A 19,464-nucleotide genomic window follows, 5' to 3' on the forward strand; every position below is an offset into this window, starting at 1 on the left:
TGCTGATGGAAAAAAAAAGTTCAATTTTGAAAAATCTCTCTGCAGAGAGAGGCCATAAGAAAATTACATAGGATATCCACATCAAAATATGGGTTTATCTCCGTAGTTTATAAAATACATGTGGGTTATTTCATATTAAATGAAGTTTGTGTAAACACTACCTCTCAAATGTTGACCTTGTTGGTACAATTTGTACAATTTCCGAGACTTATTAAAATTTGGTTATTTGCAAAATGCAGTATTGCATTTAAGTTTGGAGATATATCGTCAAGAAAATTTCATCATGAATGATATGGTACGATATCTTTCCACATCATGGTATCAGTGATATATCATCCCCACAATATGTAACATGCCAGCAATATGTATCGTCCCTTATTCTTGGGCTTTATTTTCCTGTCACAAAGAGAAGAGTATTTAATATAATAATAACCAACTTTGGTTTGTCAGATTTCGATGAAGAAAACAACATTGCAAGAAATGAATTCATGCATACATTAGCAAAGTCAGAAAATAATGAAAAGTTTGATGCAATAATTAATTAGTATACAAGTATATTGCACAAAAATTAATAATAATTACATATTTTGCAAAATCAAAGTAGTGCTGTGACAATTTCCCATTACAACCAAAATAATATGCCAAAAATGTTCTTTCAATTGTCACATTATTACTTCATATAAAGTTTGCAAAAGTTACTGATTAGTGGTCTGAGCAGAAAATCTGAAATTCATTGTCTATCTGTACGATAGACATGCGCACAAAACACTATTAGGCTTATGCATGAATGGTAAATATAGATGTTCATTTTCAGTTGCAGAAAATATTGAATGGCCATGGTGACACTGCTCGCAGTGACAGCCCACCATTTCCATGGTTTAATGGACATAGCGGTAGTGACCAAACGTGAGATGTTGCTATGTTCAATACACATCCTTATTCTGTTAAATAAAAATTTGTATAAAATCGATTTCACAATGTGAAATGACAATGAAAATGGATTCTAACAGCTGCATAGACCTTCAAAACAAGACCAAGATCGTATTTGTGGGACTACCCAATACTAAGAATAAGTTGTTTCATGAACTTGATAAGAGCCTTTGTTGGTCGATTTAAAAAATCTGAAAATATAGAATTGTGTTTAAAACCTTTCTACCTGCACTGTATTTTCATGTAACTCGTTTACTGGTTAATTTTTAATTAGAGTTCAAAAATAAAATACGGAGAAACTAGTACTCACTTTTATCCACGAATATGTTTTTTCTTCTTTTATGATTAATTTCAGTGGCCACTGCCACCATCCTCGTTGGAACTTGCTGCGCTGTTGCTTGGTGTGCGTCTTTTGTTCGTAGTTCTCTGGCTGCCGTTAGGTACGCTGTGCATCTTGGTGCGTCGTCTGCTATTTCCGGGCGATAACTGCTGCAGTAGTGGAATCCAAGTGTGGTGCGCTTGCCCGCTATCGATGTTTAGTTCATGCGGGAAGTGCATTATGGCGTGCGTTTCCTTGATTTTGGTGTCTACGAACAAAAGACGCACACCAAGCAACAGCGCAGCAAGTTCCAACGAGGATGGTGGCAGTGGCCACTGAAATTAATCGAAAAAGAAGAAAAAACAGCTTCGCGGATAAAAGTGAGTACTAGTTTCTCCGTATTTTATATACTACCGCGTCTCTCTTTTCCCAATCATGAATAGAGTTCAAACTCGAGCATCCATAATTTTTAATCCAACAGCAGGCTGGAATGTAGGCTGGCTTAGTGCAATCAAAGGGTTCCAGGCTAAATCCCCTACAGAAGCACATAGTGGTTCAGACCCAGTCCTAATTAGCTTATATGTGCATGTAGTAGACTAAAAAAAACTATAACAAAATACAGTCACAGGTGGTGAATCTGGAAAGGAATCGAAAGCCTGGGACCAAATTTAGTGCCTTCGTTTATCATGCTCTTTGAATTAGTTTTGACTGAGAAGTCATTACAAATTGCAGTCGTGAAAGCAAAAAAACTGGACTTTAATTTTGACTTACTTTTACGGACCATTTTGCACCCATGAAAATACAAGGAAGAAGCATGACCAGCATGATTTGAACATCGTGTTGTCCTGCCTGACAATCACCTCATGGAGAATTTTGTATCCACAAGGAGGTATTATAGAACAGGGTGTTCCCAGAATTATAAAAATCAATTTTCCTGACTTCCATAAATTTCAATGACCAAATTCATCAAAAATCCCTGACCTCACACAGGTGAGTGTTATAGCACAATAAATGTGCCATGAGCATGGAGTTGAATTGATTAAAAAAAGAAAAACAAACTCCTTAAGTCAATATGGTTTTTATTGACTGGAGCACTCAAATGGAAGATTTAATTCATTTAGCATTATTTTCTTTTAATCAGCCCCACCATCTTTTTTAATCAACCAACTCATGCCTTTTTCACATTATTGATTGACTGATTGAGTTGGTGTTTTAAGTCCACTTTATGCACATTAAGACTAATTGGGACTGGATCTACAGTTTAAAGTGGGATCCAAACCACTATGTGCCTCCACCAGGTATTGAACCTGGGACACCTTGATTACAAAGCCACGAAGATACTACTGCGCCATTGGGGAGGCACCTTTTTCACATTACTATATATACAGGGTTTCTATAAATTAGTTATACAAAAGTAACCATTAATTGTGAAGAAGTGTATGTGTAACAGAAATGGTTTATACATCAATGAATACAGCATATCTTCAAGTTTCTTGTCGCACGTTGTTTTTTTTTATATATATAAATTTGCCAAGTTTAACCTGTTGCTATCGTGATTTTTTTGTAGATAAATCCTGGAACATTAAGATTAGTTTATTTTTTTTTAATCTTAAAGCAGTTGTCTATGACATCATAAATATTACTATCACCTGATCGTATTATGTGGTCAAATGGACACACGGGAAAGATTTTCCGTTTGTTGCTTTAATTTTGGACATTAATATATATGCATATAACATTTTTTATTTATTAAAGAAAACACTGAACTGAACCTATAGTGTTTTTTAGAATAATTATAGTACACACATTGTAACAGTTGGACTAATATACAACATTTATTGTTATAAAATATTGGTATTTTCTGTACATGGGTTCACATATGAAAGACATGATAGGAATAATATATCATGTTGCTTTCACTGCAGAACACACATTATAACACAGTAATAGCAGGGAGATTACATAACCAAGGTTACACAAGATTAATCAGTCCAGTCACATTAAACATAAGTACAGAATACTTGATGATATACCTACTCTTACCATAAATACTGTCACGAAGTTTTAAGTAAATTGACACAAAATGCTGAGAGATATTGTAATATCCTAATAACATTACTGAAATGGATGCATGACAAATCAAAATCACAAATCATTATTCAAAATGGCCACGCTTAGCACACACACATTCCGTAAGTCTTTGTGGCCATGCATCAATTGAATTACGCAACACACCGACTGGAAAATGAGCAACTGCCTTCAGAAGAGACCGCTTTAAACTTTCAATATTGGGATGTCTCTTCTTGCACGCCATCTCCTGAAGCATGGACCACAATTTTTTATGACATTCCACATTTCACTGAATTGATTTCCATCCTCAAGCAAAGGTGCATAAAAAATTTTCCAAACCAACAGAGTCATCATGACAACAAAATTCTGAGAATTAACTCATGGATAGACACACATGCATATTTCGTTTTTGACGAAAACATGAAATGTGAAAGAACACATCGTAATGTTAATTTTTCATGTTTCTGAAAGGTGTGAGGTGTTTTTCCTACTCTGTTTTGTCATGAAATATGCTAAATGAACTGCATATTAGACTCTTAAACACGAAATTTAGAGTTTATTTACTGACAAGACACTTTCTGAAGTTTGAATTATCCTGTGAGTTATGCAATTCACAGAAAATTGATTAATTCTGCTGTAAATATTTGAGAAGCAAAAATGGACACCTTTATACAGTAATAAACTTAATACTCTGGGAACTATATAAATGTGCTATTAGAAGGGATATGTTTATTTTGTGAAATAAGTGCAGTTTTTAAATCAAATTTAGGATTATATTCACAATTTTGAAACTAAAATGTCATTTTATATACTGTTTTTGATCTGATTTTTCACTGCTATAACACCAAAATTTTATTTTATTTACTGCTTTTGAAGCAGAAATGGACTCAGTTTTTAGCCAAAGTTTTGCTTTTTTATTTACCAAAAATATGTGCTTCTCTCTACTCATGGAATATGTACACACAATGAAGCATGCCATTTCCTAGCCTTCTCAGTACATCATGAGGGAGCAACTCACTGAAGCAAAATTAAGTTGACCTTCTTAGGTTTGATTTAAATTTCCCTGAATTATTAAAGACACCACTGATTTTACATTAATTTTACCTGATCTTCAGGTTTTTTCAATGACTCTCCCTCACCAATTTTTGTTGTCCTAACTTTCCACATTAAGGACACCCTGTTGTAAGAATAAAATGGATCTTCTGGGATCAAGAGCACCAGCATTTTCAGCCAAAATAAAAGTACTGCCTCACTATATAAAATCAGTGAAAGTATGACTATTCTACATAAATGAGAAGTTTTATTGTTTGGAATCTATGAGTACTGTTGCTTACTAAATGGGATCTGTGAAATTTACTCTGTAAAGAAAATGCCTTTTGTTCCTTAAGTTTGGAACCTCAATCCATACTATTGCAAGCTGGAACCCCGATTTTATGTCCCCTTGTTTTACATTTTCGTGCTTTATACATTCAATCTCCATGGCCCCAATAAAGCAAAATGCTATAAAATGTTTCTCGATTTAACATATTCCCACTTTTTAAGTTCTTTCACCTTGGTCTCCTGAACAACAAAAATTCGAGGTTCCACTGTAGACTCAAAACTGACTATCACCTACACAATTTTGAGAAATTTAAGTATTCAAAAAGTTGGCATATAAGCACATTCAGTATTTCAGTTAACCCTGTTGAGAACACACAACAAAGATTTGATTGTTAAGTAAGTGCAAATTTGTGTTAAAATATTAGACAAAACCAAAGAGTTAGATAGGGAATTATTAAGATAAATTTATTTTGGAAGGGATGCATTTCCACTAGATATAACTAAAATTTATTGAAATTGACCAAACTTTGTGGATTCCTTTTTGCAGAAATGTAGCTTAAGCAAGTGGCTATTTTAAAAAGACGCGATCTGTGGTGTCAGTTCCACTGCTCCTTCCTGCTTTCCGCCATGCTTGGAAGAAGCAGTGGTGGTTGCTACATGAAGGGAAATTTCCTTTGGTAAAGGGTAATCCAGGTCCAATTTTTGGTAAAGAAAAGGAAACTTTATGAAAAATATAGAGATTGTCGGAAAATTTGAAGTTGTCGGACTTCTGTTTTTGGTTTACTTGCATGCCTGCATTGGTGTTTTAATTCTATTCTATCTAATTAATCAAGATGGAGTGTGTAATTATGTACAACAAATAAGAATTGTTGCATTAAACCAGGTCAAATTCTCAGAATACACTACTGCCCCCTATGTCTTATTGCTTATGCTTGGATACATGATTGGAGCCAAGTGCTTACACAAAAAGTTTAAGTCAGAAATAGAGAAATGAAATTTCTGAATTTCGTAAAACATGTACACCTATAAGTATAAACATAATTACAAATGTTTGAAGAAGACATTCCCAATTGTTGTAGAATTATCAGTAAAGACACCATGCTAAGAAAGAGTATAAAATGCAGTGGACCTTGCAGCGTAAGATTCTCTCATTTTTTTCAGGGGAATGAGAGAAATTGCAAGATCCACAAAAAATTTTAACATGTTGCTAATTGGAACACACTGAGGACTGAATTTGAAATGTGGGAAAATGTGAAATTCATGAACTTTAATTCTTGTTCCAGTTTTAAAAAATCAAATTAAACACTGACCTTCTTTAATATTGGTTTTCCTGAACTTAGTACAGATTGGCACACCAACACAAACTGCAATTTCAAATGTTTTTCCTTGCATTTCAACTGGATCACATCTCGCCAATTCCCAGCTACTTTTGGTGTCCAAATGATGTGTAGATTACTTGCACACTCCTCATGAATCACAAACGATGATGGATATAGGCTTACATTTCTATCTCTTGGTGGACTTTTCTCAACTGTTATCTGAAATAATAAAGAAGCATTATAAGATATGGAAGAACTTCAAACAATACATACTTAAAATTATGTACAAACATACTTTAGGGATGAAGAGATTTTTTTTTATAAAAATAAAGGATCAAATACAGTTTATGTAACAAATCAGTTTTATGAGACACTGGCAAGCATAAGTAATTATTTTAAATTTAATTATTTTTTATATTTAAGTAAGGAAATTTGAAACAGGATTATATATTTTAAAAGACAATTTATGTATATGGTAAAGATCTCAGAATTGTGAGACAAAAGTATATTATTGCTAATACATGTTAATAGCCACTATCAGAATTGCCGATGGTAATGCACAAAAATATGTAAAAATTCATTACAAACAAACAACAAAAATATTGTCTTCTCTCCGCACTTCCTGTGGATAATGATGGAAGATTATACTGCAACTGTAGAATTGTATGATTAGCTCTAGAACCTACTTCAACAGCATTTTGCCAACCACTGTCGCAGAATGGTTAGCAAAGCTTGCTATGATGTCAGGGGTCCCGTGTTCGAATCCCGGCTGGGCATGAGTGTTGTTTGAGAGTATGTTCCTTCATCAATTTCATCATAACATCACTCATCCAAATCGTCACGATTAGACTTGGCAGAAAATTGACGTAAAATAACGTAATCCAAAAAGCTCTACAGCATTTTGGATCTTCTCTTTGTGATCTCCTCCTCCACCAAGGATGTATCTCAGACCCCTGGTCCCCCCTTCCCTTTCCCCATTCAAAAAGACTTACCAAGTTCGAAAATTATATAATGAAAATACACTTGTTCAGCATTTGTTGTATAATTTGAGGATTATTTACTGGCATCAAACTTATTGGAAGGCAAACATTATGTTGAGATCATACGGTTTTCAAGGACAGTATCAAAGCAGATTTTTATGCACACTACTACTTATGCATAAAATATTGATCAGAAACTTTACTTTTCATAAACTGGATCCAATAAATATTCAATTCTATAATATCTTAACTGGACTGGTGTTTATTACAAATTTTGTTGGTCTTAACTACACATTAAGCTAGATAATGAATATGTACTGTTATATTTCTATTCTTTTACATTTTTACCTATTCATGTAATAACAACAATACAGTATTAATTAATTTATGCATTATGAATTGACCTATAAATTATATTAATGTATTAATTTAATATAGGCTATATGTAACATAATTTAATATATATGTAACATTTAATAAAAAACTGGCCATTTTCCAACAACAGTACCTGCATCTGTAAGTAACTTTGGGCTCTAAATCTCCCTTGTACCGTGCGTCCATTTCGATCTGCAGCCGAGAGATTGGGAGAAGCGTGGCGGGCAGCGCTGACGGAGATGCCGACATTTGCAGCCTGAAATACCCGCTTATTTTTATGGACATATGCAGACATTTATATAAATATTGCAAAACGAGCACTAACCTGTGTTATAAGAGTATGGTTTTAATTTTAGTAGCTTAGTGACTGTATGTGCCGATGATTTTGACACGCCCACCTCTTGTGAAACACGGCGTAGAGGTTTGTTTGGAGAACGTTCTAACGATGCACCAATATCATCGAGTTTTGCTTCGGTTAGAATCCGTCGTTTTTGCTTAGGTGTTTTAAAATTTAACGATACAGTTTCTCGTAATTTAAGGACAAGATGTCTAACCGTATCTCTGTGTGGAGTTGAAACGCATGGGAATTTCTGTACAAATTACCTACACACGTCTCGACACGAGTTTGTTTTCACGTACATGTCATACATAAAAAATCTTTGTTCTAACGTGAATCTTGCGGCTGGCATTCCAATCGTCTCACTGACACGTCACACATACACACTACAATAACACAAACAAGTAACTGCAAGTAACCAAGAATAACACTCTTGCGCACAGTACGAAATTAACACACTCTTGGTTTACATTGCTCGCCACTATATTTACAACTCTGTCTTCATCTAGTCGCGAAGGAACAAAAAACTCGAGCTCGGATATTTCGGATTGAAAGGAAGCTCACGAAAACCATTCACTTTTATCGGTTTCGTCTGCAGTGTAATCCTGATACAGTGTTGCACATTCGAAACCTCCAAACGATTCCCATGGCCACAAAACTCTTTCAAGGATATAAACTTAAACAGGACGTTACTGGTCAAAACTATGATTAAAATGCTTTATTATCTGTAGCTCTTAACATCGTTTCTATAGCGTATTTATTTGTGTATATAAGAGCAGAACTTGGATGAATTACAGAAGAACTTTTGCGTGTTATAACACAGGTTAGTGCTCGTTTTGCAATATTTATATAAATGTCTGCATATGTCTATAAAAATAAGCGGGCATTACAGGCCGCAAATGTCGGCATCTCCGTCCGCGCCGCCCGCCACGCTTCTCCCGATCTCTCGGCTGCAGATCGAAATGGACGCACGGTAGTAGCATACTGATCTTAAGTATTAAATGAGGTATATATGCATGTAGTTCTGCATACATTGTGAGTAGTAAAGTTTTTAATAGTCCTGAAACATCTAATAGTTTAATACATATTATCTCTTGCTTACTTTTTTTTGTGACATCACAGGAATGCAACTTCAGCATAACCAAATCTTTTTCAGTTTCTAAAAGATTGATGAAATGATAACAATGGCACAAACATGTGGAAGTTTGTATTAAGTTCATTTTATGCTCAGGGTGTGGTTTTGGCTTATAGTAATGCTCCTTTTAAAAGTATAGTAATGCTCCTTAAAAAAAACCTTTTAAAGCTCCACCACATCCTCCTCTTCTATTTTATTATGAGAAGGTTTTGCGTTGTCACAAATCTCGACACCTTATGTAAAATGAAAAACTAAATATGCTGACCAAGGCAGTAATTTATTTTATTAAAAACATAAACTAACGTAACGTTTCAACCTTCTAGCAAGGTCTTCTTCAGACTCTGTATCAAGTACAAAAATAACCAGATACAACAAGAAGGGTAATATATATACACAAACATTACTCCCTCCAGACTATTTAGAAAGTTGAAGGGAAAAGAGCGTGAGATTAAAAAGTCCAACCACATTCTATATGGAAGTAATTGTTTTTAGCCTTTTAGGTGAAAGTAAAGTTGGAAAGTGAAAGTCATCTGCTAGAAAGTTCCAAACAACTTTCTAAATAGTCTGGAGGGAGTAATGTTTGTGTATATATATTACCCTTCTTGTTGTATCTGGTTACTTTTGTACTTGATACAGAGTCTGAAGAAGACCTTGCTAGAAGGTTGAAACGTTACGTTAGTTTATGTTTTTAATAAAATAAATTACTGCCTTGGTCAGCATATTTAGTTTTTCATAATCATGGAAACAAGGCTTAATGGAGTTATAACTTATGTAAAACTGGCAACCCTGCATCCCTTAGCGGGAAATTATGTTACTTGACTGAGAAGACATGCCCCCTGCTTTGCAGAACGGCCGAGGGTTCTCAGAACAAGCTGGCAGTAGTAATATAGACATACTCCAGGAAAGGAGGGTTTTTCTCCTAGAGGTAACACTGCAGGCCAGGTGATCGGAAGCTATCATGTACAGGATTTGACTGTACCGCTTTGAGCCTTGCGTGGACATGGAATAGTAAGGCATAATTATACATTTTTGTTTCTTTTAGTTAAAGACCTGGCATTGATCTAATACCAGCTGAGTTAATTAAATATGGTGGAAATTCATTAATATGTCAAATTCATAAATTAATTTGTTTAATATGGAATAAAGAAGAAATCCCTCAACAGTGGAAAGAATCCATAATTGTTCCTGTGTTTAAAAAAGGTGATAAAATGAACTGCAATAATTACCGTGGAATTTCTCTACTCTCAACAACATACAAAATATTGTCTAACATTCTTTTAACAAGACTAACCCCATATGCTAATGAAATTATAGGTGATTATCAATGTGGATTTAAACGTAACAGATCAACTACAGACCAAATTTTTCACATCAGACAGACACTTGAAAAAAAGTGGGAATATAATCAAAATGTCCATCAGCTATTCATTGATTTCAAAAAAGCATATGATTCTGTCAAAAGAGATAAATTATATAATATATTAGTAGAGTTTGGAATACCTAAGAAGCTTGTTAGTATGATAAAAATATGCACCAGTGAAACAGAAAGTAAAATTCGTGTGGGTAATAATATGTCTGACAAATTTATAATTCATGATGGGTTAAAACAAGGAGATGCATTATCTCCATTGCTCTTTAATTTTGCCTTAGAATATGCTGTTCGGAAGGTAAAAGAAACTAAAGAAGGACTAAAATTAAATGGTGTGACTCAGTTGTTAGCATATGCAGATGATGTAGACTTACTGGGGGATGATATAAATACGATTAAAAATAATGCTAAAATATTTTTCAAAACTGCTAAAGAGATAGGTTTGGAAGTTAACAAAGAGAAAACTAAATATATGCTTACAGGCCGAAACCAAGTGTTAGGTAATAATCAAAATCTAATTATTGATAACAACTTGTTTGAACCAGTTTCCAAATTCAAATACTTAGGAGTAATATTAACAAATGAAAATTATATTAAAGAGGAAATAAAAAGTAGGCTTAATTCAGGAAATGCATGTTACTTCTCTCTTCATAAACTTTTGTCTTCTCGTTTAATATCTAAGAAACTAAAAGTTAAAATATACAAAACAGTAATTTTGCCTGTAGTATTATACGGGTGTGAAACTTGGTCCCTTACATTAAAAGAGGAACATAAATTGAGAGTATTTGAAAATAAGATTCTTAGGAAAATATTTGGACCTAAAAGGGATGAGGAGACAGGTGAGTGGAGAAGGTTACATAATTTAGAACTACATAATTTGTATTCATGTCCAGATATTATTAGAATAATTAAATCAAGAAGACTTAGGTGGGCAGGCCATGTGGCACGAATGGGAGAGGAAAGAGGAGTTTACAGGATTCTTGTTGGGAAACCAGATGGTAAGAGACCTGTAGGAAGGCCAAGACGAAGATGGAGGGACAACGTTGAGATGGACCTAAAGGAAATCGGTAGGGATGGAAAAGAGTATATAGATCTTGCTCAAGATAGGGACAGATGGAAGGCCTGTGTTGCTGCAGCCATGAACCATCGGGTTTAAGAAGGCTAGAGAGTTAGTTAGTTAGTTAGTTAGTTAAAGACCGGTCCATTCTATTTTTATTTTCGTAATACGAGGCACATGTCAAAAAGAAGGGCCAATAATTTTTTTACTTGGAACTGGCAACACTGACGAAGCTGTGCGTGCACGGAAGCATGCTTTAGTATTGTGTGCCTGCAACAGAGATATATTTCTCAGTGTGGAGGTGCATACATGCGAGTAGCAGGAAGTTGAAATGGCTGCTGTAATAGAAAATCCCGCCAAATGCGAGGTGAGGTCGGTGATTAGATTTCTCAATGCAAAAGGAATGAGGGCAGCTGACATTCATCGGGAATTGTGTGCCATTTACGGACCAACAGTAATGAGTGAAGGAAAGTTAAGACAATGGTGCCGTGCTTTTTGGGAAGGACGTTCAAATGTTCATGATGACGAGTGAAGTGGCAGGACTAGTGTTCAGATGGATGACCTTGTGCAATGTGTTGATGGGAAAGTGCGATCCAATCGCCGTTTCACCATTACTGATCTAGGCAAGGAGTTTCCTGAAGAGTCTGATAAAACATTGCACCGAACTGTAATAGACAATCTGGGTTACTGCAAACTGTGAGCAAGGTGGGTGCCAAAAATGTTGACTAACACTCACAATGATGAAAGAATGAAATCAGCACGCAATTTTTTGGCCCGCAAGGAGAAGGATGGGGATGACTTGTTTTCTCACATAGTGACTGGAGACGAACCCTAGATATCATACGTCACTGGTGAGTCGAAGCAGCAATCCATGCAATGGTGTCACTCCGGTTCACCGAAACCGAAGAAATTCAAGCAAATACCATCACACTGCAAAATCATGGCAACCGTGTTTTGGGACCAAAAAGGTACAATCCTCGTAGAATTCCTGGAACCGGGACAAACCATCACACCAGATGTTTTGATTTTGATTTGATTCCGTTTATTTTACTTCGCGTTTTGTGCCTCTTGGCTAATTAGGGAAGATGGGGATGAGTGATGAAATGATGAAATTGATGAATGGACATTCACAAACAACCAAGCCCGACTGGGATTCGAACCCGGGACCCTTGGCGTCGCAGCGTGATGTGCTAACCACTCGGCCACAGGGTCGGGCTCACACCAGATGTGTATTGCCAAATGCTGTCTAATCTGCGACAGGCCATCCAAAATTGGCGAAGAGGAATGTTACTGTCTGGAATTCTGATTATTCATGACAATGCCCGCCCACACACATCTGACCATACTGTTGCGACAATTAAAAAAATCTGATGGGAACGTTATAATCACCCACCATACAGTCCTGATCTTGCCCCAAGTGATTACTTTCTGTTTCTTCATCTCAAAAAGTGGTTTGTTACGCAACGTTTTGATGATAGTGAAGTTCTCAAGACATCAGTTCTCGACTGGCTGAGATCCCAGGTGGCAGATTTCGACGCAGAGAGTCCTGTTCCACTGTACCAAAAATGCTTGGAGCATCATGGTGACTATGTAGAAAAATAGCCAGGGTATGCACTTGTATAGTATCAAAATAAAAAAAATTCTCGCTTGATTTTATTCTCTGTAATAACCAATCCGCCCTTTTTTTGACATGCCTCTCATAGTTTAGAATCATTCATTAGTAAAAAATGTTTTTGTCAGATATTCCATGCCACTATCCGACGGGGTAAAATTCAAACGTTGTTACGAGAATGTTCACGTCTTTCTACTAAAGGTTCCGATCATTCTGACCAGTGCCAGTAATAATATGTGCGTGGAATTGTTCCCAATTGATTTTAAGGGTATGTATACATAATCCGAAATTATTTATATACTTGTCTCTCTTATCTGTTTATATATATATATATATATATATATATATATATATACTGCGTGAGGCACCTAAAAGTACCACCTGAAATAGCGAAGAAACCAGAAAGAGTAGCGATGTGAGGTTTGCGGGAAACAATAATATCAAATGGGGCTCGTAAATCGTAGGTATGGGGTGGGTCGAAAAATATCGACAAATGGGGCATCTGGAGCAAAGTCATATTTTTTTTAAATGGAACGATATACAATAACATGAATAATATAAAAGAGCACACGCAGAGAAACACAATACCGTTGGTCTCATGCATCTACTGCACATAGGAACGAAGATATGGCCATGTGAAAATATGTAAACAAACTAACAAGTGGCCCACTTGACCGTCAGTACCACGACATGTACCAGTATGAGATGTTGGAAGCCATTGGACAAGATGAAGACAGAACGTGTTAAAGGAAGAAAAAATACAGTAGACATCGTCAGCACCATGTATTTGACAGTGTTACAGCATAATGAAAATGACCATGACAGGATGTCGAAGAACCACTGCGTAAGAAGCGAAAACCTGTCAAAGTGTGTGTTCAAAGTGGTGGCCATCAGCTGCGATACAGGAAACGAGGCGCCCACACAAAGATCGTTGCACAGAATGTAGCATCTCGTAGGGAATGTCCCTACAGGCCGCAGTAATGCGGTGTTGCATATCCTCTGGAGTTGTTGGCACATCCCGGTAGACAATGTCCTTCAGCTTTCCCCACAGGAAAAAGTCTAACGGTTTCAAATCTGGGGAACGAGCCGGCCAATTGACAGGCCCTCCACGTCCAATCCAACGATTTGGAAATGTATTTTCCACACATGCTGTAGCGCGTCTTGCACTGTGAGCTGGGCTCCCGTCATGTTGGTACCACATGTCCCTCCTTGTCTGAAGTGGTATGTCCTCCAATAGTACAGGCAGTTCATGTTGTAAAAACTGTATGTATCGGTCAGCATTCAGTGTCCCTTGTATAAAAAAAGGGCCAATGAGATGTTCACTTACTATACCACACCACACGTTCACACTCCATGGGCGCTGGCGTTCCACTTGGCGAAGCCAATGTGGATTTGTCACCGACCAATAGTGCATGTTCCTTAGGTTGACATTTCCATGATTGGTAAAAGTTGCCTCATCAGTGAAGAGGATATGTGACAAATCGGGTGTGTCATGTCTTAACAACCATGTGCAAAACCGAACACGGTCCACAAAATCATTCCCGTGAAGTTCCTGATGGAGGGAGATATGATATGGGTGAAACTTGTGTGTGTACAGAATGCGCAATACACTTCGCTGACTCATCCCAGCATCCCTGGCAATTTCACGGGAGCTAACATGCGGATTCACAGCAACAGCGGCGAGAACATTTGTTGCACCTGCCTCACCTGTAGTTGGCTTGTTCCGCACACGTGCTCGTGGTGTTACACTTCCGGTGTCTCTTAATTTAATAAATAACTTACCAAACAGATGTCGAGATGGCTGTCGTCTGTCCGGATATCTCTCTGCGTACACACGGTAGGCTTCTGAGGCATTCTTTCGGCATTCCCCATAAATCAGGATCATGTCCGCTTTTTCTATGTTTGTGAACACCATAATCTTCGCTCTTACCACTACGACTGCTTGCTATGAACTAACACGATCTCGTGGACCTGCTATCAAAACTTGCTCTGCGTAAAGGCAGTTCTGTCAGGCACCTGAGAAGTCTTACATGCCGTGGTACTGACGGTCAAGTAGGCCACTTGTTAGTTTGTTTACATATTTTCACATGGCCATATCTTCGTTCCTATGTGCAGTAGATGCATGAGACCAACGGCGCTGTGTTTCTCTGCGTGTGCTCTTTTATATTATGCATGTTATTGTATAACGTTCCATTTTAAAAAATAAGACTTTGCTCCAGATGCCCCATTTGTCGATATTTTTCGACCCACCCCATACCTACGATTTACGAGCCCCATTTGATATTATTGTTTCCCGCAAACCTCACATCGCTACTCTTTCTGGTTTCTTCGCTATTTCAGGTGGTACTTTTAGGTGCCTCACGCGGTATATATATATATATTCACAAAAGGGTACGGTGTTTGACACGGAGATGGTACCGCATCACTGCATTGTTTGATCCCGGGCGGTGGTAGCTGCGATTTCTCTCATTCGGCAGTGCCTGGCATACACATCCTGGTTTGCGTCGTCTACTTCCTGTTGTCAGGTGGTGTTGCCAGTTGGTGGTTGGGGGGCTGGGCTGTGCTGCTCAGCATGGTGCCGTTCCTGTTGCCCACGTCGCTGGAGGGGGGTCGAGTATGTGCACCACATCTTTTCTTTTTCAGGTCAGGGATCTTTCTGAGGACAGGGTGCCAAGTCGGGTGTGCCTGTCCATTGTCCAGGTTCAGTGCTGGTTTCTGTTGGATGATTGCATGGGTCTCTTTGACGGTGTTTTCTATGACAGAGCAGGTTGGGTGAAGTATGGATATGGAGGAGATGGTGTGGTTAGTGGAGTGGAGGTGTTGACAGAGGCCTGATTTTGGTGTATCATTTTTGGCATCTTTTACGTGTTCGTTAATCCGTTCTTGGACAGTGTGGATTGTTCTGCCAATGTAGGTGTTGTGGCATTGGCATGTGGTCTTGTAGACACCAGGGGATGCAAGTTTGGGTAGGTGGTATCTCTTGAAGTTGGGTAGTGCTCTTCCGATTTGGAATATGGGTTTGTGTGCCACTCAGATGTTGAAAGGTTTGAGGTCCTTGGCAAATTTGCCGGATGTGGTGGGGTGGTATGGAAAAGCGATCCATTTGGGTTTAGGATTTTGGTTCAGGTTATCTCTGTTTCTTGGGTGTCTGAGATGGGATTCTGTTTTTGCACACCACATGGATAGTTGGCGCTCGGTGTAACTGTTATTTAGGCCTATTTCAGTTACACATGCTATTTCATCATGGAGGTCATCTTCTGTGCAGCTGTGTGTGAAGGCTCTTCTGTAAAAGTTCATCCATACTCCAGCTTTCTGTTTTGGTGGGTGGTTGGATTTTGCATGGATGTACTGGGTGCCCGAACCTGGTTTCCTGTATACGGATGTGATGAATTTGTCTTGGTGTCGTCGGATGCTGAGGTCTAGAAAGTTGAGGTGGCCATTTTGTTCCCTTTCAACGGTGAAGTTTATGTTAGGGTGTATGTTGTTGAGAGTAGTTAGGAGATGGGTTAGGTCCTCTTCCTGTTTGTAAATGACTATGGTGTCATCGGCATATCTTTTGTATCTTATATGAGCAAACTCTGGTTGGGTGAGTATTGACTTCTCAGCCAGATGCAGTACAATGTTGGATAGAGGTGCAGAAAGGGGGGGTGCCCATCGCTAGGCCTCCTGTCTGGTGGAAGAAACTGTCCTCGAACTGGAAATAGTTGTGGGCGAGGCAGGCTTGTAGAAGGCAGCAAATTTCATCTGTTACAAATGGGGCGTAACTCGCATAACTCAACCCCCCTCCAGCCACATGGGGAACAGGAACGGCACCATGCCGAGCAGCACAGCCCAGCCCCCCAACCACCAACTGGCAATGCCACCTGACAACAGGAAGCAGACGACGCAAACCAGGATGCACCCACCAAAATTTTTGATTGAATTGTTGTTTTAAGTCCACTTTATGCACAGAAAGGCTAATCGGGACTGGACCTACAGTTTAAAGTGGGATCTGAACCACTATGTGCCTCCACTGGGTATCGAACCCAGGACCCCTTCATTACAAGGCGAGGACGCAACCACTGCACCATCGGAGAGACCCTTGAAATTTTTAAAAAATTTCGTTATTTGAAATTGTAAAATAAAATTTTGAAACAACCAAGCACGTTGTATATCAAATTAAAGCCCTCTTCATAAGCTGTAAAACGAGACCATGCCCAGCCCTGTAGTTGAAACAGGTCTCTTGAAAATTGTATTTAAAGTTTCAGCAGTGAGCTGTTTTGGGGCAATTTTGTCAATTATCAAAATTCAATCACTCAAAAAGAGGCAACATGAAAAATAAAAATGTAAATATTTTGTATATTTCAGATGATAAGAAACATGTATACCAAAAATTAGTCAAATCCATGACATCAAATTCCAAAATTTATTTTTTCTTGGTTGATTTGACATGGAATCAGATAGGCTAATCAGGACTGCGTATGAAGTTTTAAAATGGAATCCGAATCACTATGCAATATGTCTCCACTGAGGATCAAACCTGGTACCCCCTGCTTATAAGACAGTGTTACCACTGGGTAGGTACTATACACAAATTCACATATGGTAAAGCAAATTAGTAACTAGCAGAAATGGCCAATGTGTTCCAGAACCTAACTTGACTGAAGTTAAAGATGCTATTAAAAGGCTAAAGAATAACAAAGCACCTGGCATTGATTTAATACCAGCTGAGTTAATTAAATATGGTGGAAATTCATTAATATGTCAAATTCATAAATTAATTTGTTTAATATGGAATAAAGAAGAAATCCCTCAACAGTGGAAAGAATCCATAATTGTTCCTGTGTTTAAAAAAGGTGATAAAATGAACTGCAATAATTACCGTGGAATTTCTCTACTCTCAACAACATATAAAATATTATCAAACATTCTTTTAACAAGACTAACCCCATATGCTAATGAAATTATAGGTGATTATCAATGTGGATTTAAACGTAACAGATCAACTACAGATCAAATTTTTCACATCAGACAGACACTTGAGAAAAAGTGGGAATATTATCAAAATGTCCATCAGCTATTCATTGATTTTAAAAAAGCATATGATTCTGTCAAAAGAGATAAATTATATAATATATTAGTAGAGTTTGGAATACCTAAGAAGCTTGTTAGTATGATAAAAATATGCACCAGTGAAACAGAAAGTAAAATTCGTGTGGGTATTAATATGTCTGACAAATTTACAATTCATGATGGGTTAAAACAAGGAGATGCATTATCTCCATTGCTCTTTAATTTTGCCTTAGAATATGCTGTTAGGAAGGTAAAAGAAACTAGAGAAGGACTAAAATTAAATGGTGTGACTCAGTTGTTAGCAAATGCAGACGATGTAGACTTACTGGGGGATGATGTGAATACAATAAAGAATAATGCTAAAATATTTTTCAAAACTGCTAAAGAGATAGGTTTGGAAGTTAACAAAGAGAAAACTAAATATATGCTTACAGGCCGAAACCAAGTGTTAGGTAATAATCAAAATCTAATTATTGATAACAACTTGTTTGAACCAGTTTCCAAATTCAAATACTTAGGAGTAATATTAACAAATGAAAATTATATTAAAGAGGAAATAAAAAGTAGGCTTAATTCAGGAAATGCATGTTACTTCTCTCTTCATAAACTTTTGTCTTCTCGTTTAATATCTAAGAAACTAAAAGCTAAAAGTTAAAATATACAAAACAGTAATTTTGCCTGTAGTATTATATGGATGTGAAACTTGGTCCCTTACATTGAAAGAGGAACATAAATTGAGAGTATTTGAAAATAAGATCCTTAGGAAAATCTTTGGACCTAAAAGGGATGAGGAGACAAGTGAGTGGAGAAGGTTACATAATTTAGAACTACATAATTTGTATGCATGTCCAGATATTATTAGAATAATTAAATCAAGAAGACTTAGGTGGGCAGGCCATGTGGCACGAATGGGAGAGAAAAGAGGAATTTACAGGATTCTTGTTGGGAAACCTGATGGTAAGAGACCTGTAGGAAGGCCAAGACGAAGATGGAGGGACAACGTTGAGATGGACCTAAGGGAAATCGGTAGGGATGGAAAAGAGTATATAGAACTTGCTCAAGATAGGGAAAGATGGAAGACCTGTGTTGCTGCAGCCATGAACCTTCGGGTTTAAGAAGGCTAGGGAGTTAGTTAGTTAGTTAGTGTGTCTTAGATGTAAAATTATTTAGGTAATTTAAAAATATGGCTTCATGAACATCTTAAACCCTAAACTGACAACGCAAGTAAAATAGGTTAGCCACAATTAGTAAAAAGCCAAAAAAGCCAACACTTCCAGTTTTTTCGCCAAAAAGCCGGCTTTTTATAAAAAAAAACTGTCCATTCAAAAAAGCCAGCTTTTTTGCAACCCTACGTGTAACGTAAAAATCGTAAGCGATATTTACAATCGGTTTGCTGCATTATTAAACATGTAATATTACCTTTGAGTATGTTTTTAATCTGGGTGGCTGGTGGCTTAAACAATACTTCAAACTGATACTGGTGTTCTAAAATAAGTTTCGTGAGATTAACTAATCTTTCATTCAGATGCAGTTCACCGAAATGACATTTTTCTGTGTTGAACTCTGCTTTTTTAATATTTTGGATCAAC

The 19,464-nt window shown here is 37.2% G+C and overlaps 1 protein-coding gene across 1 annotated transcript in view; it reads right to left on the minus strand.

Annotated features, from left to right (window-relative positions):
- The window catches only part of LOC145984519 (uncharacterized), a 141,628-nt gene that overhangs the window by 101,892 nt on the left and 20,272 nt on the right, over positions 1-19,464 (minus strand). Inside the window, exon 4 of the mRNA XM_083118174.1 lies at positions 5,950-6,177. Coding sequence (XP_082974300.1) covers positions 5,950-6,177 — 228 coding nt within the window. The remainder of the gene's footprint in view (positions 1-5,949; positions 6,178-19,464) is intronic.

Source organism: Lepisma saccharinum, chromosome 2 (genome assembly GCF_977018435.1).
Source record: "Lepisma saccharinum chromosome 2, izLepSacc3.1, whole genome shotgun sequence".
In the NCBI taxonomy this organism is placed as follows: Eukaryota; Metazoa; Arthropoda; class Insecta; order Zygentoma; family Lepismatidae; genus Lepisma; species Lepisma saccharinum.